This window comes from Saccostrea cucullata, unplaced genomic scaffold, assembly GCF_032062105.1.
Source record: "Saccostrea cucullata isolate Sc308-1 unplaced genomic scaffold, CSIRO_AGI_Scuc_v1 ctg948, whole genome shotgun sequence".
In the NCBI taxonomy this organism is placed as follows: Eukaryota; Metazoa; Mollusca; class Bivalvia; order Ostreida; family Ostreidae; genus Saccostrea; species Saccostrea cuccullata.
In genome coordinates, this window is record NW_026925011.1 from 160,108 (window position 1) to 183,512 (window position 23,405).

The window sequence follows — 23,405 nt, forward strand, 5'->3', positions numbered from 1 at the left end:
TATTTTAAAAGTTTCAGTAGTTTAATGTTTTTTCATTGAATTAGATACAAATATTGGGGCACACATATTGGGGCTTACATATACCTTCAGAAAGAGAACGTGAAAATAATTGGAGATCTTGAAGTCATTTTCACGGATTGTTTCAACAGAAAGACTGAGAACACTTTTTTTTATTTTTGAAAAATAGAAAGACCTGCCACATCATTTTATTATCAATCTAGAAAAACTTAACTAAAAAGGGGGTTAAGTTCTAGGGTTTTAGTATGACATTTTCTCGTACACTTCGTCATCAGTGGTCATTTCTGTGGAATTCTTTGCTCGTCTTACTGATTCGTTGGCATAGGCATCAACCTCTTGCATCCCAATTTCATTGCCATATAAAATGCTGTGTGCCACGTCTTTCCTATACTTGCCGTTATTTGATTCGTCCATCACAGTGTATTCGTCTTCAGCAGCAGTAGTACAATCTGGACTTGACATTGCCAGGTAATGGTCAGTACCGTCCATTGGCTGATAGTGTGAGTAGTGGTCACAGTTGTCAGGTGCTTGTCCTCCAGTCATTTCCTCGTAATTGTCCGAAGGGACAATATCTTTCATCAGCTGATAACTCTGATTTGTGAACTGAATGGTTTTATCCTCTTTCTTTACCTCAAGTAAGTGTTTATTCCTAGTTAAACCAACTGACCCTCTGTCTGACTTTTGCTCCTTCTTCTCTCTTATTCCTGGCATCGTTTGGTAATCATTTTCAGATGCGATATTCTGACTTTCATATTTGGGACAAGAAAATGACTTCATACTTGGACCGATTTCCTCATTTACTTTGGAATAAAAACCGACATTTCCCTTTTCCTGAATGTTATTGCTTACACTATTAATTGGAATTCTGGCATAGTGATGGTCGGGATCTTGAAGATTTGGTTGATACAAGACAATCTGTGGCCCTGATTCCATAGCTGTATAAAATCGAAATAATGCATTAATAAGGAAAGAATATGTGTGACAGTGTTCGTCTCCCTCAAATCATTCTTTGTTATAATCGTACTTGTCCTATGGGACATCATTTGGAAATGGCCATTTGAACGAAATGAAGTGTTAAATTATTGTTCTAGCCACATATTTGAAATACAAAAAAGTCATTATGATAAAGGTTGCTTTAAAAGATAAAGGTCATAAATTAAAGATTCCTGCTTCAACCATCACTTTGAAGCAGAGAAACATTAGACGATTACATTACAAAAGAGGATGTTTTTGACCTTACGGTAACAACATACGCCAAGGTCAACTGGGTTCGAAGTGGCTAAATCGTTTCTATAAGGTCAAGGTTACAAATGTACTAGACTTTGGGCTGTGACTCTCAAATAGATTAATTTATTTTCTCGACAAAGATTGATTTATAATAAATTCTGGATTTAATGTTACAAATCTATTTGCATTTGAAAAGTAATTTAAAATATTGTCTAAAAAGGTAAACAATTTTATATTTATACTCTTATTACCTTGTTTATTATTTCTCTTGCAACAACACTTCCTCTTCCTGAAAAAAAATTAATTTAATTAAATGTACTAGAATTAGTTTCATACATTTATATATTTATTCTTTATTAATTTAAAAAAAAAAGGAAAAAGGTGCAATTGTAAAATTCATAGTTCATTAATCAATATGTGTTTTGAACATTACTTTATTATAACATGAAGTGCAGTTATCTGTTATAACTTCTAGATAATTGCAACATGTGATTTTTCACTTTGAAACTGTTATATGTTATTGTAGCAATATGTTATGGTATATTAATTTAAGAAATAAACTACAATGTTAAAAAATCAGTAGATTTGATCACGTACCAACTAAAAGTTCATTTCCCAGTGAACTTTTTAACATTATTATTTATTACTTATATTTACATTTGAGACGAATAAGTTTCGACTTAAATTGCATTTATTACACGAACGGGCCGCCGTATTGCTATATGTTGTGACGCCCAATGACACAAATGCTGTTTGGCCAAAGTTAGTTTACCTCGCTCCAACATTTGAAATCAGAATGTTTACATTCACGTTTAACAGTCCAGTTCAGGAAATACCTGTTTATGGTGAAAGAACAATGCTCTTTGCTGAGCATAATCTAAATATTTCATAGGTTCTTACAATATTTGAAGTCAAAAGCGGCGGTATCGCCTGTTTTCGTTTACATAACTCCATAGGAATTTTTGGTTAAAAAGGTATCCTAAGTGCGGTTTTAGGCTAATTTATAGTATTCAAAACCTTATTCACATCAAAAGAACATTCATTGTAGCCTGCATTATATAAATATAGCCCTTTGATTAGGTCGATCCATAGATATATCGACTTCACAGAAAAGCATATCTACCGAGCACGAAGTGCGAGGTCGATATGCTTTTCTGTGAAGTCGATATATCTATGGATTGACCGAATTAAAGGGCTACATTTGTTATATTATTTTTTACATATATTGACAAAACAAAATTTGCAAATAATGTGAACAAGCTACAAGTTTCCTCTCTTTAAAGCTTAGAGACTAGAGATAAATTTTAAATAAATTAGGCTGTTTAATGTAAATGTGTTTCCTTTGTATTGATGGAGTAATTAAGAATATTTACTTATTTAAAATACTTAATTTATTTGATTATGTTTTGTACCAATTTTTGACAACATATCCAATATGTTGAAATATAAAGTAGATCCTAATTCAAGGCATGGTTACGTCTCATCGATTAAGGAACATGGAAAAATAATAATTGAAGTTGTAGTAAATATATTTTTTCAGATACATCAAGTCATACTTGATGAGTTGATCAGTACTATTTTTGCTTTACAGAAAATTATCTCCATTTTCAGAAACATCAAGTCGATATGCATTTCAGACTCTATTAATAGTGACTCAAGTTTTTATGCTGTTATATACTTTAAAATCATGTGATCAAGTTTGAGCCAATCAAAGAGCTTGGAATAAATGATAAAAATAATATTGAAAAATATCCATATTGTTTATCATTTTATCTTTTTTATCGTAACATTCCAAAACAAGGTGCACCATGACAGAAATGTGTATAGACAAAATATCACATGTTCGCTCTGTGATTCGGTCGTGCTATGACCTCTGACCCCCAAATAACATTCACACAGAATTGAACATATTTTCTCTCCAACAGATCTAGGTTCATCTAATGCCCTGTTCACACGACGAGTTTAATTCGCAGTAAATTAATGCGAAGTAAACTAATGCGAATCAAATTAATGCGAATTAAATTGCGTTCACGCGACAGTTAATGCGAAGTAAACTAATGCGAATTAAATTTTTTATCTACAGTCATGTAAGTCTATTATGACGTCATTTGTAAATCACGTCATGTATGCAGAGTTGATTCATGGTGTACATGTAGTGGCTACAGTTATTCATTGATTTTCGTGATTAACATACTTTCCCTCAATTTTTGAACCAAACATAGCACAAATACCCATATATAACCACCAACACGTGTCCTGTGACTTAATTCTGGCCTTACATGCGTCAAAATTTAATTCGAATTAGCTTCGCTTATAGCTAATGCGAAGTAATTTAATGCGCAGTAAATTAATTCGAATTAAACTAATTCGCATTAAATTCTCCGTGTGAACGCTAAGCGAAGCTAATTCGCAGTAACTTTACGTTTAATTCGAATTAAACTCTCCGTGTGAACAGGGCATAAGAAAGATATTTGAAAATGTAAATATTGTAGTATGTAACTTCTTATTCAATTGCTACAATACCTATAGACAGCTACAATATATCATTGCAATATACCGGTATATGCTATTGGTAAAATATGTTACTGCTTTATGTTACTGTTTAAAAAATAAACATGTAAACTTAATTACAAGCATTACAAGCATTTTAAAGCATTTCTAAGGCAAAGTGAGGCATCTTGAATCGTTCTACATTTGTGCAACGATATCGTCAATTATATTTAAGTTGAGGGTTATTTCTTAGATAAAATATACATGTAAAAGTATATCCATATCAAGGATTTTCAAGCACTGTAATAAAGGTATGAAATTGTTTCGGTAGAAATACCGTCTGTCCGATGCATGGTGAATTATGTCCGATCCATGGTGAATTTTGAGTTATTTAGAAAAAATCGATTTTTGGTGATATTTTCTCAATAAAAGGCATATAATTGTGTCCCAAATTTATATTTTAATCACATACTAAGTGTTAAGCTCTATTTTGATAATTTTCCGTCGGTAGCGATATCGCTAGAACTTGTTGAAGTTGAAGTACAAGGGTGTCCGATGCATGGTGAATTCACCCTAATAGTTATATTGTCATTGCAAGAAAATGTACATGTAACTAACACATATTAGTATATAAATATAGCCCTTTGATGAGGTCGATCCATAGATATATCGACTTCACAGAAAAGCATATCGACCGAGCACGAAGTGCGAGGTCGATATGCTTTTCTGTGAAGTCGATATATCTATGGATTGACCGAATTAAAGGGCTACATTTGTTATATTATTTTTTACAGAGGTTGATAAGAAAACAATTTGAAAAAATGGGAACAAACCACAAGTTTTCTCTCTTAAACACTTAGAGACTAGAAATAAAAATAAATTAAGTTATTTAATATAACTGTGTTAAACTTTCCTTGACATTTTTAGATTTTTACATAATTTAGAGGATTTACTAATTGAAAATACTACAAATGTACATCTTTTTTGATTATGTTTTGTATCAATTTTGACAAAGATATTCAACATGTAATATTAAGTAGAATCCTAATTCAGGCCATACATCAAGTCATATACTGTATTAGCTATAATTGTGAAATCTTTCCTATTAATTTTTTGTTTTACAGAAAATTACCTCTATTTTAAGAAACATCAAGTCGATATGCATTTCAGATTCTATAAATAGTAACTCAAGTCTATATGCTGTTATATACTAAATCATGTGACCAAGTTTAAGCCAATCAGAGATCTTGGACTATATGATTAAAATAATATTGCTTAATATTTAGCTTCTATTTGTAATAGCTACAATATTTAACTGCTGTATTGTAATTGCACTTCTACAATATGTAACAACTTTATCTAATTGCGATGTTTAATTGTTGTAATAATTGTCTCCACTGAGAGGTTCCTTCCTAATTCGTATCATTAGATGCAAAAATTAAGAATAAGCCACCAAATGTTTCGCAAAGAGATGTAAACTTTATTTATATGTAAATCGATTTACTGCAGACATACCTCAATGCAATCATAAGGACAGCCGCTGCCACAAGAATAACAGACAAAACACCACCCGTGATCCACAATGTCAGGTCTGTATTAGAAGCTGAAATCAATTGCAAAACGTAAGAAGACGAGCTATATAAATGTGTACATTTATAACATTATATTATTATAATTATAAATTGAGGACTTTTTTTGGATAATACAAATAAAGTTGAATTTTAAATTTGCTGGGTGGAGGTAAATGCAAAATTTACAAATTTATTAGTTAAATTGCATATGCATCCACGAATTAATTTCAAAAATTATAACAAGATAAGAATAACATATAAATATTGTTTCTTTTCAAGCTTAGCTGGTCTTAGAAAAATTAATGTAAATTTTGAATTTACCTCCAAACCATGACAAAAATTTCACATAAATTGAGTCTCTTCGAAGCAATTTGATTTTATTGAAGTTTGTTCTTTTTAAAAATGACCAAACTCTTATTCATTTAGATTTTGCTTTAATTGTCCTATTTCAAAGGAGAAAAGTATATCTTTTTTTATTGTGCAAAGTTTAGTTGAAATTGCCTCAACAGTTGTACAGAGGTCTATAAAAATAGAAAGTGGAAATTTAACACAAGGAAGACGAGCTATATAATAAGATAAATGAGATGTTTGCTTTAATTGTCCTATTTCAAAGGAGAAAAGTATATCTTTTTTTACTGAGCAAGGTTTAGTTTAAATTGCCTCAACAGTTGTACAGAGGTCTAAAATAGAAAGTGGAAATTTAACACAAGGAAGACGAGCTATATAATAAGATAAATGAGATGTTTGCTTTAATTGTCCTATTTCAAAGGAGAAAAGTATATCTTTTTTTACTGAGCAAAGTTTAGTTTAAATTGCCTCAACAGTTGTACAGAGGTCTATAAAAATAGAAAGTGGAAATTTAACACAAGGAAGACGAGCTATATAATAAAATAAATGAGATGTGTCACATTATACATTTCCAAGGTGATAGACTCATAAGGAGCATAATACAGGACTTTGAATTTGGTTTTCTTCATGCATCTTATATGGTACATACCATTCATGGGTGTGTCTGAAGAGTTTGATTGATCTACAAATCGAAAAAAAACATTTTTAATGCTTCTTTAACATGTCTCGTTTGTCTTATTCTGATTATATTGCTCGTAAACAACATGGTCCCAAATACAGAAGTAAACTTTAATCCGTCAAAGTGTTTTCTTCCTGACACTTCAAGTACCCACTTCTACAGTTTCCTTTTGATGTATCATCTCCTAAACAGGCGGTTAGAACTTGATTACACGTGATGTCATCACATGTTTGAAGGCAAGATAGATGCGTGTTACACTGTAAAAACAAAAAAAATGGAAATAACTAAAAAAAAAATTGTATTAAAATAAGTACAATATATTATAAAACTTAAAATAACTTTCTAAATTGATGGCTGAAAGAATCACATACATGTATTTTAAATGCTTTCGCTAAAGGAAGAATTAACGTTGGAAATCTCTTGATTTAGTTATTTAACTTCAAATGATTTAACTATATAGAGTAACTTAGTGAGTAAATACTCCAGTTATCCATGATTTGGATAAAAAGCTAACACAGATTTTTGTATTTTTGAAATGAACAATATATCCCTTACGTTACAAATTCCATCAGCGGGGATCTGGAAACAGCCAGAACCTGACCCATCTTGAAAGGCATCCTCGTCATCCGAGACCAGATCTGCAAAAAAAATTCTTAGATTAAAAAAAGTGAACAGTTTATCGAATCTCGTAATTACCATATTAAAAGCAGTATCCTTTTGCCTACCTTTGATTCCAGAACTATGTCCGCAGGCTGCAGCCGCTAATATGGGCAGGTGCGTTTTCATCGTCTCGATTTACAGTCACCGAGGGACACGATATACTGATTGTATTATAGTGGTTACGCGTCATCACCGGACGGCGACTTCCATCTTATTAGAAGATCAGTAGAAATATATTTATTATATTACAGGAATCCAATGAAATCTCTTATTGTGACAGGAGCAATATTCACATTTATCCAAACGAGGAAAAAATTATTTTTGGTAAATATAATTAATGTACCTAGAAAGTTAGTAACTACCGTATATTTTTTACTAAATGGACATGGAGTCGTACAATAGCTCTGTTGCAATCTACTTGGTTATTATGAAATTTATTTAGAACGTAATTTTCTTCACCCCTAATAAACAAAGGACTTGTCGTCCATGTTGCATAACATATTACAATGAACAAATAACCAAACGTATGTCTCTATTTTTGGACATGAACATCTGGGAACATCGATATAAATAAACAGCTATAAATATGAAGACATTTTTTTTATCGCCTTTCAACTGAAATTCATGGAAAGACACAATTTTCACGCATTTTATTTTGTGCAATTCAGAGAAAACACAAAGAAGCCTTTTTAACCATATACGAGTATTTAACAAGAAAATGTGTTTTAATTGATACTCTGATGAGGATGTAAATATGACTCATTGCCACAGTTGCATGTATTTTTCTCTCTATATATGAGCTACTTTTTGACTTCCAACATTATCATTCAGATAACCACTGCAATATATTTAGGCATCCAATTTAAAAATTCAAATCATTTTTTGGATATTCTTTTTTGCAAAATTTCACTTTTAATTTCTTCTCGAATTGAGGGTAGTATTTCATCTCGTAGGTGGTTTTCAAGTTCCTCTCTAATCTCTTTCTTCAAAATCGGTAACACACTGTCTAGTTTCTGTTGGACAATTCTGGCCACGTGATCATCTATTGACATGTCACCATGGTGACTCTCATTCTCCTTAAGATGCTCCTTTGCTTCTATAGAGACTTTCTCCTCCTCCTCTGACCTTGCGCTGTTGATGACATTTTGTTCAGATTTTGGATGACTGTCGTGTTTAGTATTGGTCTTCCCATTGCTTTCTTCCAAGACATCTGCGTACTTTTTCACCGCCTCTAAAATGACTTTTACTCTTTTATCTTTGTCGTTTTCGCTAGCAAATTTGTTCTCTAGTCCCACATATGAGAGACTGTACCTTTTCAGAAAAGAAAGTAGTGTATAATTTCTTTTCAAAAAGCGGTCAATGGCTCTTTCAACAACGGTGTCTTTGTCCTCGATTTCTCCAAGATTTGTGAAGATGACCACAGTTCTTCCGAGCATTGTTGGGTTTCTCCGTAACATTTCACTGAGGGCAAAACTCTCTTCGTTAGTAAAGCGTTTTAGTTTAATAACCACTAGAAAGCAAATCTTAATTCCATCCCGGGTTGTGATATTTTGATGAAACTGTTCTATATCCTTTGTGGTCACTATACCTGGTGTGTCTATTATGTTGAAATCAATGCCTATCCTATGACCTTGGGCGCTGGCCACCTTTGACGTGGGTGATACTACAAATTCTTTCTTGCCTAGGATAGTATTAGCTGTACTGGTTTTACCGCCTCCCGTAAACCCCACAAGGACTAAATTCAATTCTTCTCTGTAGGAGGAAAAAGTTTTCTTGTATTTTCATTTAATCTTAATTTTTTATATGTACGTTAATATAACTGTATACATGAACCAAAAAAATTGAGTTTTCTTTAAACATTTACCTTACAAATGAGGCAGCCATTAAAAGGAAACTCTTGACGTTGGATTGTTTTTAACAAATTAAACTGACAAAACTCATTATTGAAAAAATGCATTCAGCCATGTTCACAAAATACAAAGTTAAAGCCTTTTAAAACAAACCAGCTGTCGAGATTAATAGAAATCATTACTTTTTAAATGGAGTCAACTTTCACATTGCGAAGCTTAAATTAGGGCACGGTTTGCTACTCTCAATTAGGCGTTACATTGACGTCATATCCGGGACGTCTCTCTGTGATCTATGGCGAACCTCAACCATTCTTCATTTCATGTGACACTCTGAAAAATCTATTTTTTATCAACTATAAAGAAACCCAAAAAATGATAGGATGCGCACAACTAAAAAAATCACAATTTCAATTTAAAATCTTGTTTATCTTCCCAAAAAGACCCAATTTGACAACACTCTTTTCCCCTCTTATTTTTCTAATTAAAAGAAAAAAAGCGGGTACAAAGCTATTCCTGATGCTATAGCAAAGAAAATACATGCAGATATAATTACCGAAATATTCCTGATATTTAAAGTTTTTATGACAGAATATTGCACAAAGATGCTTTTGCAGATACTTTGTTCCCTCTGATCCCAAACAAGTAATAAATATTTGTAACAAACTTTCAAAACAATTTACACTATAAGTTCTCAAAGAAAAGAAAAATAGCTTAATAAATGAAGACAGAAATAAAGTTTTTGGCACTTCTCAATCAAACAAGTAAGAGGGTTTCTGGGTACACCATAGGATTCCAGGTGTCATAATTATCTGTAAAAATACTTTCTAGTGGAACAAGAATTATGCTGAATAGTTTTGATCATAGGAAGGAAACTAACAAAAATAAAACGTTTTACATGCAGTAATTTTATACGACGTACGGTATTTTACGTAAAAATTACCAAGATAGACGAATAAAGTGACAAGCAAAAAGCAGAGCGGGTCCTTGCCCCATATTTTTGGAAAGAAAAATTGTAAACGTGTATTTTTAATATTTTGTGCATACTTTGAAGATAGTAAAAATAGAGCGAAGATCCACTTATATGGTAAAATTGTCTTTGTTTATACTTATCTTCTTGAAGAGGTAATCAAGTATAATGCTCGTCTTTTTGAAGAGGTCAATATTTGAATGCTAGTCTTCTTGTATATGATAGTACTTTAGTGTTCATCTTCTGTAATGGTTAATACTTGATGTTGCAGTGGATAATGCTTATATTCTTGTATCCTTTAATGTTCTCAGTCTTGCATTGGTTAATACTGCAATGCCTGTCATTTTGTACAGTTAGATTTATAAGCTTGCCTTTTAGCCAGTTTTTTAGGCTTATTTTAGTCTTTTTGTACTTATTAATGCTTGCCTTCTTGGAGGGTTTATCCTGAAAATAACTAGTATATTTTCTTGAAGCGGTTAAACTTATGTTCTTAAATCTTTTAGAGGTTGACTATTAAATGATTGTCTTCTTGTAGCTGTTCATGCTTGTATCCTTGAATGTTTGCCTTCTTGAGCGATAAATTCTAATATGCTTGCGTTCTTGTAGCGGTTAGTGCTTTAATGTTTGTCTTCTTGTAGCGGTTAATACTTACGTTCTTGTAGAGGTTGACTTAGATGCCTGTCATCTCGTTGTTCATGCTTGCCTCCTTTTCGGGTTAGGTACATGAATGTTTGCCTTCTTGAGCAATAAATTCTAATATACTTGCGTTGTTGTTGTGGTTGATGTTTACACGTTTGTCTTTTGTATAGCGGTTTATACTGAAATGCGTTGCGTCTTGTAGCGGTTTTGCTTGGCTTCTTGTAGCGGTTGATGCTTAAGTGTATTTGTCTTATTGTACAGGTTAATGATCCCTTCTTGTAGCAGATAAAACTTAATTTCTTGTCTTCTTGTACAGTTTTTACTGGCTTCTTGTAGCTGTTAGTGCTTATATCTAAGTATCTTCTTATAGTGGTTAATACGATGGCCGATAACAGCCGCCACTTCACAACTTAACTTACTGTCTTATGTACATGTAAAATTTGACAATTTAGCACAGACAGAATACACAAATACCTTTGGTGGTTAACGTACATGTACAATTTGACAAATTCTCCAAGTACATAATGCGCAGAAACTTTTGTTGCTTTTCGTCCATAGGAATTGTCAAATTGACAAAAACGACAGTTCCTAACAAAAGACCTTCTTCTTGACATATTAATGGAGATTTTGAACTTTGATAAGGCATTCCGTCATCCGTAAGCTTCATTGATAATGCTGCGTCATTTCCAACAGCCCAGACCTGTATCAACTGCCTCATATTCCAAACTATCACTCATAATCCGGATTTTCAATGTTAACAAGTACCGGGGATGGGGGGGGGGGATGGGTAACTGGGGGTGTGCTCACCCAATAATTTTGCAGATATATAGAATACTTTAAAAACCATAGATACTATGTAGGTACCATATGCTTCTGCCCCCTCAATAAAAACGTTTGATGACCTCTTTTTTTTTTGTTTGCTTGTCAATGAATTTTTGTGGTTGATAGTGCCCCCTCCGAAAATGTAGGCTGTTCCCCCACCCCAAACTGAAATCGTTTCCTACGGGCCTGGTTTTTCTGTTCATCTGTCGTCCGACACGTCTGTCAATGTGTCATATTTTCTTTTTTATATTATTAAAGTTCAAAATCAACATAAATATCAGGCAGAGGCCTTTTGTAAAGAAACTGTCATTTTTGTCAATTTGTCAATTTCTATGCACAAAAAGCAACGAAAGTTTCTGTGCATTTTGTATTTTGCAATTTGTATATGTACATTTACCAACATTGGCTTTTGTGTGTTGTGTCTGTGCTAAATTGTCAAATTTTACATGTACAGAAGACAGTAAGTTAAGCTGTGAAGTGGAGGCTTTTATCAGCCATCGTAGGTTAATGCTTAAATGTTTGTCTTTATTGCTGCTTGCGGTGAAGATTCTCGCGATGAGTTAGTGCACCAAAGCTGTTGCTTTTTACTGATCAGGTTGGACTAACACAATGATTGAACGTGTTGTCAATCTGGAAAGAGTTTCCTATGTAGTATTATAGATTCCTTGTTGCTACAAAGGATGGATTCGGTTAACAAAAAAGGTCGGCCATGTGGTCTAACGGAGATTTCTTTCGTTGATACCAGTTGTCAGCTGATATGACATGACTGACACTACTAATATAACCATGCTGACGCTGCTGCTATTACTTGTACATGGTTCAGCCTGCTAATATTACTTGACTGATGTTGCTGATATGACTCGGCCGAGTCTAATGTTGCTGGTATGACTTAGCTGATGCTGCTAATATGATATGACTGATACTACTGATAAGACTTGGCTAATGCTTTTGATATGACTTGGCTGCTTCTGCTGAAATGACCTGACTGCTGTTGGTGATATGACACGACTGCTGCTGCTGGTATGTCGTGGCTCATGTTGCAGATATTAATTGGCTGAAGCTACTGATATAACTTAGCTCATGCTGCTGATATGACACGACTGCTGCTGCTGATATGACACGACCGCTGTTGCTGATATGACTTGGCTGATGCTGCTGGTATGTCGTGGCTCATGTTGCAGATATTAATTGGCTGAAGCTACTGATATAACTTAGCTCATGCTGCTGATATGACACGACTGCTGCTGCTGATATGACACGACCGCTGTTGCTGATATGACTTGGCTGATGCTGCTGATATGAAGTGACTCAATGTTGCAGATATTAATTGATTGAAGCTACTGATATAACTTAGCGCATGCTGCTGATATGACTTGATCGATGCTTCTGATTTGACTTGGCTGCTGTTGCATCTTCCATTCAACAAAATGTAAAAAGTCAAAGAGTAAGTGATTTATAAAATGGGTGTAAAAAGATCAAAGTAATAATTACTACAGTACTATATCAAATAAAAAATAATTTGACAGTTTGACATATAAAAATGTATCTCTTTTTCGTTCCCTCTTCAATTGCCTTCAAATTACATAAATTTCTAGGTACAGTAAAACGTATTTAGCTCTATTGCATTGTGTTATCTAATAATCTGTAGGACAGTACTTCATCTTTAACAATTTGACTTTAACTACAAATTTGTTTGGCATTGAATGTTTTATTTCAGGTGAAATTAACAAAGATCATTTAAAATGCCAGAAGGATTCTGTGAAGTATTGGTACATAAGCACTTTAGTCTACAGCAAGCCAATTACAAGTCGCCATTTGTAAAAAAAAAAACCAAAAAGGTTCATGGATAAATCCAATACAAATGTGTTTATAAGTAATTGTGGAAAATTAACAGTGTTAGGCGCTAGCTGGTGCATTATAATTTTAGTACAAGCTTGAAAAGTTTGCAATCATTTAACAACTTTTTTGTCATCATACTTAAAAATGATGTAAGCAAGCAAATACAAATTTTCTCATGGCACCACTAGCGGACCTCCCCTAACTAGCGAAATGTTCGTGTATTTTTTCACCGATTTTAAGAATTTAAGTGGCTAGCAAAAATGACAAAGCGCACATTAATGTCGCTACCAGCTGTTTTGTACATCCATGTCGAAAAGAAACTTTACATATACAGATTTTTTTTATTACTTACGTCAAATACTTGACATTTGATCACTTGTTACCGAGCGAAAACGCAAAAATTAAGTAACTTCTAAAACGTTACAAAGAGAACTTCTATAAAGTAAAAGTTCCAAACATTTTCTCAACGTTTCGTGAAAAAAAAAACCCGGACGTTCAAAGGGCAAATCAGGACTTGCGCATTATGTGTACAAAGATAAAGATGCGAAAAAAACAACTCCGATATTGCGAGTAATTAATACTTCTTTATCATGTCTCAGCAATTCACTGAAAGCACCCAAAACACTCGCATTAATATACTGAAGAAACTGCTAATTTAGATTCTTCTTTGAACTCGACAAATAAATTTTCTTTATCAAAGACAGCCCAATAAAAGCAATGGAAGAGTGGGCTAGCCGGCGACGGAGTAAAGAGGAGCTCGAGTCAAACAAACAACTACTTTAGCACCACGGGGTGGCGAATAGGTGACGAAAGCAACCTACTGTACTTGAGGAGAGCTTTGTTTCTGGTAATTTTTTCGTATACATTTTTACCATCCCTCTGACCAATACCATCTGCCTATATTAAATCTTAAAGATGCCGAAAAAGTTTGTATTTTATATAGCATTTTCATCGCTTATTTAAACTTTTGATGTTGATACAAATATACATAATGACTAACCTTTTTAAAATTTCTTAATTGACGGAAATGTACGCACTAGCTAAACTCAGTTTTCCTGTACTATTCAAAAACTTGCCTTTACGCAATATCAGGCCCGTAGAAATTAGGGACCCCCTCCTCCACTAAGTTTGTTAGTACATGTATATACTATGCATCAACTGAAAGTGCTTCCCAGTGGCGGATCCTGGAATCTTAAAAGGCGGCGATCAGTTTTGTGTCGGGGTAGGGGCCCAATGCCACACCATCTTATGTATATTTTGGACACAAATGGGGTGGGGGTGGGGGGCTGCCCCCTCTAAATCCGCAAGTGCTTCCTATTAGTACGAAATTACTATAATATGTATTATATGGTTAATTCAGTGTATTTCCAACTCTTTTAACATCTCAAAAAGTATTGTAATGAAATTGTTTTTATCAATTTGCACATTAAAATTTAATTTTAAAGTTAATTTGATGCAGTTCATTTTTTTCAGCCGTCCAAAGATTAAAAAAAATGATGAAATTAATATTTTTATAAGTAATAAAATTTTCTGTTCAGTACAAAAATCATTAACCGCGAAAAAATAATTAAATAAAAAGGATGAAAGTACTTGTACTAGTATATAATTATAAACATGTATTGCTACATATTATTGCAATCAGGGACCTTATTCACAAAGCATCCGTTAGATAACGGGTCCGTTAACGTCACCGCTAATGTTTCCGTAAAATTATTTGGTATTCTCGAAGCACCCGTTATTTAACGCATCCGTTAACGTTTGCGTTAACTCTTCCGCTACCGGAGAAAATTAACGGATACGTTAGAGTATCCGGTAAACGGGCACCTTGTTGTCGACTGGCATTTAGAGTGGTTTTACTTACACTTTACTTGTTGTTTTGACTAAATATTTCATTCATTGTTTTTTGTATGTATCGGAAATACGTTGACATGTCTAAATAAATGTAAACTTTAACTTTTTCCGTGGGATAAAAACGAAATTGACAGAATCAAAGTGCGTTGTTTTGCTGGGGAATGTTCCCTTTGTCTTGCTGGGATAGCCACACTCAGTTTACATCATGTATGTAATATCTATTCATTATGAATACAAATGGAAATTGACGACATAAACATGATCAACCAATCCCGTTTTAGAGCGGGTTGTATGGAGGGTCAAAAAGATCATAAACTCAAGTACATGACAGTGTAATTAAGTATGCAATGTATCAAAAAAATCTGTTCAAAGATATCTACTCTTTTCAAAAAAATTATATTTTCCATACAAAATGTTAACACGCTTTATTGTAAAACTTGACTTCACTAATTAATGAATTTGTTGAATTGACATGCGTAAAAATGAAAATGCTGCTTTCTTTATTCTAATGAAAAAAATGGAACATGTATCAAAAATTGCACCAATGCACCGAACATTGTAAAATAGCAACAAGTTACATGAATTTATTGCATCTAATATTTTTTCTAAAGAATTGCTCTCTTCGGTTTAATTATGATATCATTAACTCATTTCGTGTGAGCAACATATGTCATTAATTTCTTCGAGCAATAAATCTAGTCAATTGCATTCATGAGTCCAACGATGAAAATAAATCCCCTGACTATTCCTATGATGGTTGATAAGAAATGAATTGCTATTAGCAATTATATGAAGCAACAGAATAAAAATACAGTCAAATTTCATTATCTCGAACTCTGTGGAACAGAGAAATACTTCGATATAACCGAAGATTCGATATATCCAGGATCTGAGGAATAAACTAATTGGACTTCTAAATTGCTTCAATATATCCATGGTATTCTAGATGTTTCAGATACACGCATAAAAACTCAACTGTACATGCATTTGTAATGTTTCTCAGTTTAAAAAAATAAATAAAAAGAAATGGAAAGGATATAGATACTCAGTAACTAATTATAATCACTCGGTTGTGCCAAAAACTATTGTTCCTCAAAGGTTATTATGACGTCATTAAACATGTACAACGTACGTCATATTGTTCTTTCTATTATGGCGTTATTACAAGCAATTCTAGAGGAAAACAAAATTCGGAAGAATAGAATCTTTAGAGATAGGCTAAATCCATTGGATGCGTATGACGACGCGGAAATTCTTTCCCGCTATCGAATGACAAAACACTGTTTGATGGATGTCATTGACATTGTAAGAAAGGATGTGTCACATGAGACAAAAAGATCTCATGCCCTTAAACCTGAAGAACAAACTTTTGCTGCTTTGAGGTATTATGCGACTGGTTCTTTCCAGCAAGTGATTGGGGACATTTTAAGACTCAGTCATCCCAGCGTTTCCAGAGCAGTAAAGAATGTTTCTAATGCACTGGCAAGTTTTGCTGGACAAATTATTCAATTCCCGACGGATTGCCGAAAACTTCAAACTGTTAAAGAAGGTTTTATGGAGAAATTTGGATTTCCAAATGTAATCGGATGTGTGGACGGGTCATTTATTCCAATTAAGGCTCCACCATCACGCGAGGACGTGTATGTATGTCGCAAGGGTTTCCATGCGCTAAACGTACAAGGGATTTGCGACAGTCAGAAAAAAATTACAAATTTGCTCGTTAAATTCCCTGGCTCGGCGCACGATGCCTTCATATGGAGTCAGTGTGGTGTACAAACGTTCCTTACTCGAAACACGCAGGTTGGATTTTTACTTGGAGATCAGGCCTATCCTCTGAGACCATATCTGCTTACTCCTTTACGAGATCCCCGTAACCCGGCAGAGGAGGCTTATAACCGGCAGCATCAAAAAACAAGGAAGGTGATTGAGGATACTTTTGGCAGATGGAAATGCAGATGGCTTATGCTGCATAAATTTGGTAGGTTACATTTTACTTAAAATATAAAAAAAAATGTTTAGTACAGAAATTTGAAGAAGCTGTCCGGTTGATCAGTCACTAATTACATTAAGGGTCTGTCGTATTTGTGAGCTCGTTCTTAGGGCGCTTAAAGCACAGGGACTTGCTCCTGGCGTGTAAAAAATATTTATAAAAAAAAAACAAAACAACATAGTGTATCGTTTTTTTGTTTTTTTTTTCATAAATATTTTTTACACGCAAGGAGCATGTCCCTGTGCTTAAAGTAACACAATGAGTCAAAATCATGTGTTTCTTTATGATATATGTAGCATACAGAGAAATACTTTTCAATATTATGAGTATATAGTTAAAATATGGCAATTAAACTGCACCGTAAAGCAAGAAAAGACCGCGCAATATAAGTGCCAGAAAACAGAGGTTGTATCTACCGTTTCATTGTTTTCGCGTATGTCAAGGTCACGCCACCTTTATTTTTAGCTGAAACTTGTAAACAACAATAAACTGTAATAAAAGGTGAGAAATATGTTCGAACAACTTTTACAAATGATTACATCAAAGGTTTTGGTCTATTCCTAGCCTTCATTCATTCCTGGGTACTTGAGACCATGGTAACTATGGTACTTATTCAACTTTTTCTACGCACGCGTACAAGAGGGAGGAAGAAGTAAAGAAATATTTTCGTTATGGGGCATACTGACATTATTTCTCCATAAAAATAAACCTAAGTACTTTTAGGAATTGAACAAAGTTTACTAGGGTCATGCCAAAATTCTACGTTTACTTTGTCAAATTTCCCCTTTGTGCGTCACGGTGTCTCTTTAAAGAAATTTCGCGTAAAAAAACAAGTATATCTCTACGAAAGCCTATTAGGATCACTCTAAAGAGAAAAAAAATTTAAAAGGCGTTATAACGCCTTTTGAAAAGGCGTAATAACGCGAAATAGGCGTTATAACGCCTTTCTAAGAGGCGTTATTACGCCTTTCCATTCAAAAAGGCGTTATTACGCCTTTCCAAAATGCGTTATAACGCCTTTTAAATTTTTTTTCTCTTTAGATTGATCCTAATAGGCTTTCATAATATCTCAATTCAGAATGCTTATTTAGAAGGAAAAAAAAACACAAATTTTAAAAATCACGATTTTCCATTAATTTTTAATTAATTGTGCAATAAGCACGTACAATATTGAAAGAAAATGTCCTTTTCATAAAGGAAATTCATTGACAAACAACACATTAAATATACATTGCAGTAAACAATGCACAGAAAGAGATTTTTTTTCCTCCGGATTGTATACTGTTATCATTATATTCAAAATATAGGTGGTGCAATCACAGTTGAATTAACAACAGCTGTAAAGGCAATTATAAGCACTGGTGTCCTGCATAATATTTGCGAGAGTAAAGGTGTACCTTTACCTGATGTTTATCAGGTGGGAGCTGAGGACGAGGGCAGTGAGGACATCACCCCTACAGACAGAGGACAGGACGTGGTGGAAGGTGAAGCTGTTAGAGCCAGTCTCATCAGAGCACACTTTGTCTAAAGTGTTATGTGTTTCTTTAACTCTTAAATTGCAAATATTTTACTTAATTTATTTAATAAAGTGAGTCTAAATGAAAATTGGTGCTTATACATGTATCTTGTCAAAGTGGAATACTAAGTACTAGTATTTTACATCCAATCCCCCTCCTATCTCCCGAAGTCACTTAGAATATATAAAGCAGTTATGTGTGTGTGTTTTGTGTACATGTATAGGGTGGTTGATTTAAAAAAAAAATGTTTTTTTACAGAATAAAGTCCTCCGTGCACAAATAATGTTTTTGAGGTTTATATTACATGTACATGTATGGAGAAGTTAACAGTTAAGAAATGATGTTCTAAATAATAATTAAATGATATTGTTATGTAATTAATACATGTATATTGTATATAGCCTGTACAAATCTTATGTATGAATATTGTATACCTATCAGATGTAATGTCTCCGGTACAAATAAAATACAAAATATATAGACAAAAATATATATAGAGATTATACTCAGACATATTTAATTTTTACGATGCTTAGTTAATCAGCAAAATAATGCTACATTGTTAATATAAACCTTGTAAAAAGTGCATTGCGTTTGAAAATGAAACTAATTTTAAATGCATCTGAAAGAATTCTTATTTAACTACTTCTAAGTATCAACGCAACTAAAAATGAAAATAATACATGTACGTTCTTAATTTTGTTGTTACAATCTGAGTCATTTATTAGGTTAATGAGGCATACAGGTAGCTGTAATCTTGGGGCATGTATTCCTCTGTCTGAGAATTGCCTTTACTAGTCTTGTTCGCCATGTCTTGAAGGATGTGGGATATCTTCCTCAGTTCCTGCAAGCGTTCTTTTTCCAGCAAATACCTATCTTCCTCGAGTTTCAATCTCTGCTTTTCTATCTGTAATCGCTCCTTCTCAATACTCAGAAGTTCTGATTGTGTGCTGAAAAAAAAAAAATTAATGCAAGCTTTCTGTTAATTTCATAAGATTTAGAGGCGTGTCCAGAAATTGGGAGTTAGTGCCTCTTTTAATTTCAGTTATCAAATTACTTTCTTAAAGTATTGTAAAAATCACCTTACTTTCACCTACATGACAGGTAGAAAGCAAAGTTCCGTTATCAAACCGGGGTTAAGGAATTAACTAAAGAAAGTGTCCTCTCCTAGTCTAGTCCCCTCCCCCATTTATTCATGTTTGTTCAAGTTTATTACTTTTTTAAATTTCCGAGTCTATCATGTGGATCAACTACTAGTATCCCTTCCGTCCCTGGAAAAATACAAGATCCGTTCCCAATTTTTTTTTCATTTAAGCGTTCGCTCTACTTCCTAATACCCCCCCCCCCCCACACACACACACCTAAAAAAATGACATATTTCGTAATAGGTATGATGAATTTATGTTTTATCTAATTTTATGAATAATTCAAATTTGGAACTGAATTAAACATATCCAACAGAGGAATGATAAAATAAAGGGATTGGACATTCTAGCAGTGGTTCAGATACACCTTCCACTCTTTTCTCTTTCTCTCTCGAAAATATTTTCCGATAAAGTCACATTATGAGAAAAAATTTGCTTGAAGAAAATATTTATTTGTGAAAACTCACCTCTCTTTCTCGCATTTGTCAGCTGTGACACGACCCTTGACATTACTGCATCTGTTTGGTGTTGTTCTAGTTTCGTTACTCAGCTTACTGGTGTCTGGTAATGGGCTACTACTTGTACCCTCACCACATATTTCTCCCTGATGTAATGCTTTCTCCACCTCGCCAGCCTCTGATCCCTATCAATATTTGTAAAACTATATCTACTATATCTAAAGAAGTTTTTTTTTTACCCAGGGACGTAGCTTTGTTTTTTTTAACAAAAAAGGGGGGCAGCTAGAGATTGTATTTCCTTTGTTTGACTATACTACCACAAAAAGGAGGCAAGCGGACTTTTAATAAACATTTATCAATAGTAAAAAGTTGTGTTTTTTTAATAAGGGGGGAGGGGGGGGAGGGGCAGCCCTCTCCTCCTGAGGTTTTATGCTTGTTATCTTATACAGGGGTTATATGTAAGGTTTGCAATTTTAATTATTTTCAAATCTAGAGATAATTCAACTTTTTTCATCTCGAGCACTTGCTATTGTTTCGAGGAGCGATGGAGAAGTTAAGTCGATTTAGAGATCTTTACATAAAACATTTTGAATGTTAAGGATCAAGATTACAGCATTTTTTAAATTATCGCCATGCCTTTTCAGTGAAAATAAAAAGGTTATCCTGAAAGCAAGAGGACTATTTAGAATATATACATGTAGCACATACTTCAGCTTCAAGTTACATTAATACGTATGAAGGCGAACCTCATGAAGTTGCTGGAGCTCAAAACAATCCATTCCATCCGCCAATCCATATACTCTTTCTTCACCAATAAGTGAGACCACCATTTCCTCCATTGGTGTAAGAGGATCCGCCTCATTCTGTCCCCCTCCAGTAACAGTGCGGTCCTTTATCACAGGAAAAGATTTTATCATTAAATGAAGATATGTGCAACATTTAAGTACAGCTATTTGTAAGAACCAGGCAGGGGGTGATTCATGACCACTTCAGATTTTTACAAAATTTTAATATGTTGCTTCATGGACCAAGGGAACATCACTGGACAACATAATTTTTTTGGCCAGCCTTTGTTGCCATGGAAACAATGCACCATGTAAATGCACATGGCAACCAAGCAAAAAATTGAAATAAATATGAATTTAGCAATAATTGAACACAGGAACAGAGCTTTTTCGATGAAAATACCAGAAAATAAATCTTTTTTCCTGAAAAGTATATAAAAAATGATTAATGATTACCATAAGGATAATATTATACAGGATTTATTAAAGATACTGAATTTCAATTTATCATAAGGCATTTCATCAAATTCACTTTTTATAATATTTCTTAAAATACAACATATTTTAGAAGCATATTAAGAAAAAGGCCCGCATGTTAAAGAAATCTGATAACATGGGATAGAAAGAGCACATTCTTAATTTTAATAAAATTAAATAAAACCCATGGGTTTTTTAAAAATATTCTGTAACCATGGCAACGAAATGTCACAAAAATTCATTTTTCACAATAATAACTGTTTTTAGGAGCATACTAAGAAAAAATCCCACATGTTAAAGAAATCTGATAATGTGGAATAGAAAGAGCACTTTCTTAATTTCAATAAAATTAAATAAAACCCATGGGTTTTTAAATAATACTCTGTTACCATGGCAACAAAATGTCACAAAAATTCATTTTTCACAATAATAACCATTTTTAAGAGCATAGTTAGAAAAAATCCCACATGGTAAAGAAAACTGAAAGCATGGGATAGAAAGACCACAATCCTTATTCTAATAAAACAAAACAAAACTCATGGGTTTTTCAAAAATATTCTGTAACCATGGCAACAGAATATCACAAAAATTCATTTTTCAAGAAAATACCAAAATATATAATTTTCAGAGCATGTTGTGGAAAAAATACCACAAGCACAAAAAAATTGATAATATAAGATAAAAAATGTTCTCCTAAACCTTGCAAATATTAGATAAAACCAGTGGATTTCTCATAAATTTTTGTAACCATGGTAACAAATTATTCTGGAAATGCTTTTTTAAATAAATTGACTTAATACAAAATCTCCATGAAATACAAAATAAATATTGACTAACATACATGTATTATTTTCACAGTTTATTGTAAATGCATGAAAATATAATTTTTTTAAATATGCTTTTGTGATTTGTATCTGGTTACCATGACAACATCTCCAAATATATTGTATTTGCCTTTACAATTTAGTCAATGTGATTAGTTTGTATGAAGAAAACTGTATGAGTGGCCATTAGCTAAAATAATGAAAGACACAACATATTTTTTTGTGTACCTTACATCTTTAAAACAAATATTTGGTTTCTGTGGTAACTGTGATTAACCATTTATGAGACATGATCTAATTATTTCAATTGTATTTTTAAAGCAATTTTTGAAAAATCATCTGTAAATGTACTTTTTGCTGAAATACATAGTTTACAGTAAAGAAATCTTGAAAAATGTCAATATAACATTATAAAGTGTATCAAATGTCAAAAAATCCATGTATTTGACTAGATAGGCAAACTAAAATTCAAAATTTTATGTTGAAGGGGTGTAATATTAAATATCCTTGGGTGTATCCTGGTCTTGGCTTCAATAAAACCCCTTTTACATTTGGAGGAGCTTAAAAATCAATATCCTTTGTTTCTGGTCTGGATTTCTTTCAAAAAGTTTTAAACTGACAGTGTCTTTATTAGATTTTTTTGGCCATCATTTAGAAATGTGCTGTTGAGATTATCTGTATCAACTGCACAGGTACATCTATGTGTCCTGGCTGCTAAATAGGTGCTCCGGCTAGATTCCTCTGACATAATGCATGTGGTTCATTCATCTATCTGGAAAAAAATATACTTTGTTAATGAAAATAGGCATTCTGTAAAGCAATTTTTTCTTGTTGCTGTTGAAGGAGGAGAGTAGCCAAGGTTCGTTTTCTCTATGCTCATGATCATGAATACAAGAAGGCCATGGTCCATAACACTCACCAGAGTAACTGGTCATTCTGTTCTACACCAGATTTTCATACTTGTAATACCTATTGTGGTTTAGGTCTATTCTTAGGAGGAGGGGGACATGATTTAAACAATTTAGAATCTACACGTAATCCCTGGATGCTTTAACACAAGAGTTTCAGCTTTTCTGACCCAGTGGCTCCCTATTTTTTCTCTTTTCTTGATTATCACCCCTTGTAAGGGGTATTAGCCCTGCCAAGTTTGGTAAAAATTAGCCCTGTGGTTCTTGAGAAAAACCTCAGCTCTACAATTCTTCTCTAAATTTTCAAGTGATGTAACCCCTTCTTTAACCCTCACCCATC

At 33.4% G+C, this 23,405-nt stretch overlaps 3 protein-coding genes across 4 annotated transcripts; 1 reads left to right on the forward strand and 2 right to left on the reverse strand.

Annotated features, from left to right (window-relative positions):
* Window positions 1-219: 219 nt before the first annotated feature.
* On the reverse strand, window positions 220-7,243 carry LOC134267821 (uncharacterized). 2 transcript variants are annotated; one of them, XM_062750035.1, is made up of 7 exons: window positions 7,059-7,243; window positions 6,889-6,971; window positions 6,488-6,590; window positions 6,304-6,336; window positions 5,251-5,326; window positions 1,497-1,534; window positions 220-953 (listed from the first exon to the last, which is right to left on the reverse strand). In XM_062750035.1, the coding sequence occupies exons 1-7, from the start codon at window positions 7,117-7,119 to the stop codon at window positions 259-261; spliced, it is 1,089 nt and encodes a 362-aa protein (XP_062606019.1). In that variant the 5' UTR covers window positions 7,120-7,243; the 3' UTR covers window positions 220-258. The 2 variants fall into 2 exon arrangements, with proteins under 2 accessions (XP_062606019.1, XP_062606018.1); XM_062750034.1 differs by having other exon boundaries at window positions 5,251-5,338; window positions 7,059-7,242.
* A 68-nt stretch (window positions 7,244-7,311) lies between these two features.
* Window positions 7,312-8,995, reverse strand: LOC134267822 (uncharacterized). The gene is made up of 2 exons (XM_062750036.1): window positions 8,858-8,995; window positions 7,312-8,745 (listed from the first exon to the last, which is right to left on the reverse strand). Exons 1-2 carry the CDS (start codon window positions 8,875-8,877, stop codon window positions 7,869-7,871), a joined length of 897 nt encoding a protein of 298 aa, XP_062606020.1. The 5' UTR covers window positions 8,878-8,995; the 3' UTR covers window positions 7,312-7,868.
* Window positions 8,996-16,113: 7,118 nt separating this feature from the next.
* On the forward strand, window positions 16,114-18,479 carry LOC134267812 (putative nuclease HARBI1). The gene is made up of 2 exons (XM_062750019.1): window positions 16,114-16,939; window positions 18,259-18,479. Exons 1-2 carry the CDS (start codon window positions 16,114-16,116, stop codon window positions 18,477-18,479), a joined length of 1,047 nt encoding a protein of 348 aa, XP_062606003.1.
* Window positions 18,480-23,405: the final 4,926 nt, after the last annotated feature.

Coding starts and splice junctions, on each gene's coding strand:
- LOC134267821 (XM_062750034.1), bottom strand. CDS start 7,119: ATGAAAACGCACCTGCCCATATTAGCGGCTGCAGCCTGCGGACATAGT. Junction 5,339..6,303: donor TTCAGACACACCCATGAATG/GTATGTACCATA, acceptor AATTGATTTCAG/CTTCTAATACAGACCTGACA. Junction 1,535..5,250: donor GTCCTTATGATTGCATTGAG/GTATGTCTGCAG, acceptor ATTTTTTTTCAG/GAAGAGGAAGTGTTGTTGCA.
- LOC134267822 (XM_062750036.1), bottom strand. CDS start 8,877: ATGGCTGCCTCATTTGTAAG. Junction 8,746..8,857: donor ATGGCTGCCTCATTTGTAAG/GTAAATGTTTAA, acceptor TTCCTCCTACAG/AGAAGAATTGAATTTAGTCC.
- LOC134267812 (XM_062750019.1), top strand. CDS start 16,114: ATGGCGTTATTACAAGCAATTCTAGAGGAAAACAAAATTCGGAAGAAT. Junction 16,940..18,258: donor GCTTATGCTGCATAAATTTG/GTAGGTTACATT, acceptor TTCAAAATATAG/GTGGTGCAATCACAGTTGAA.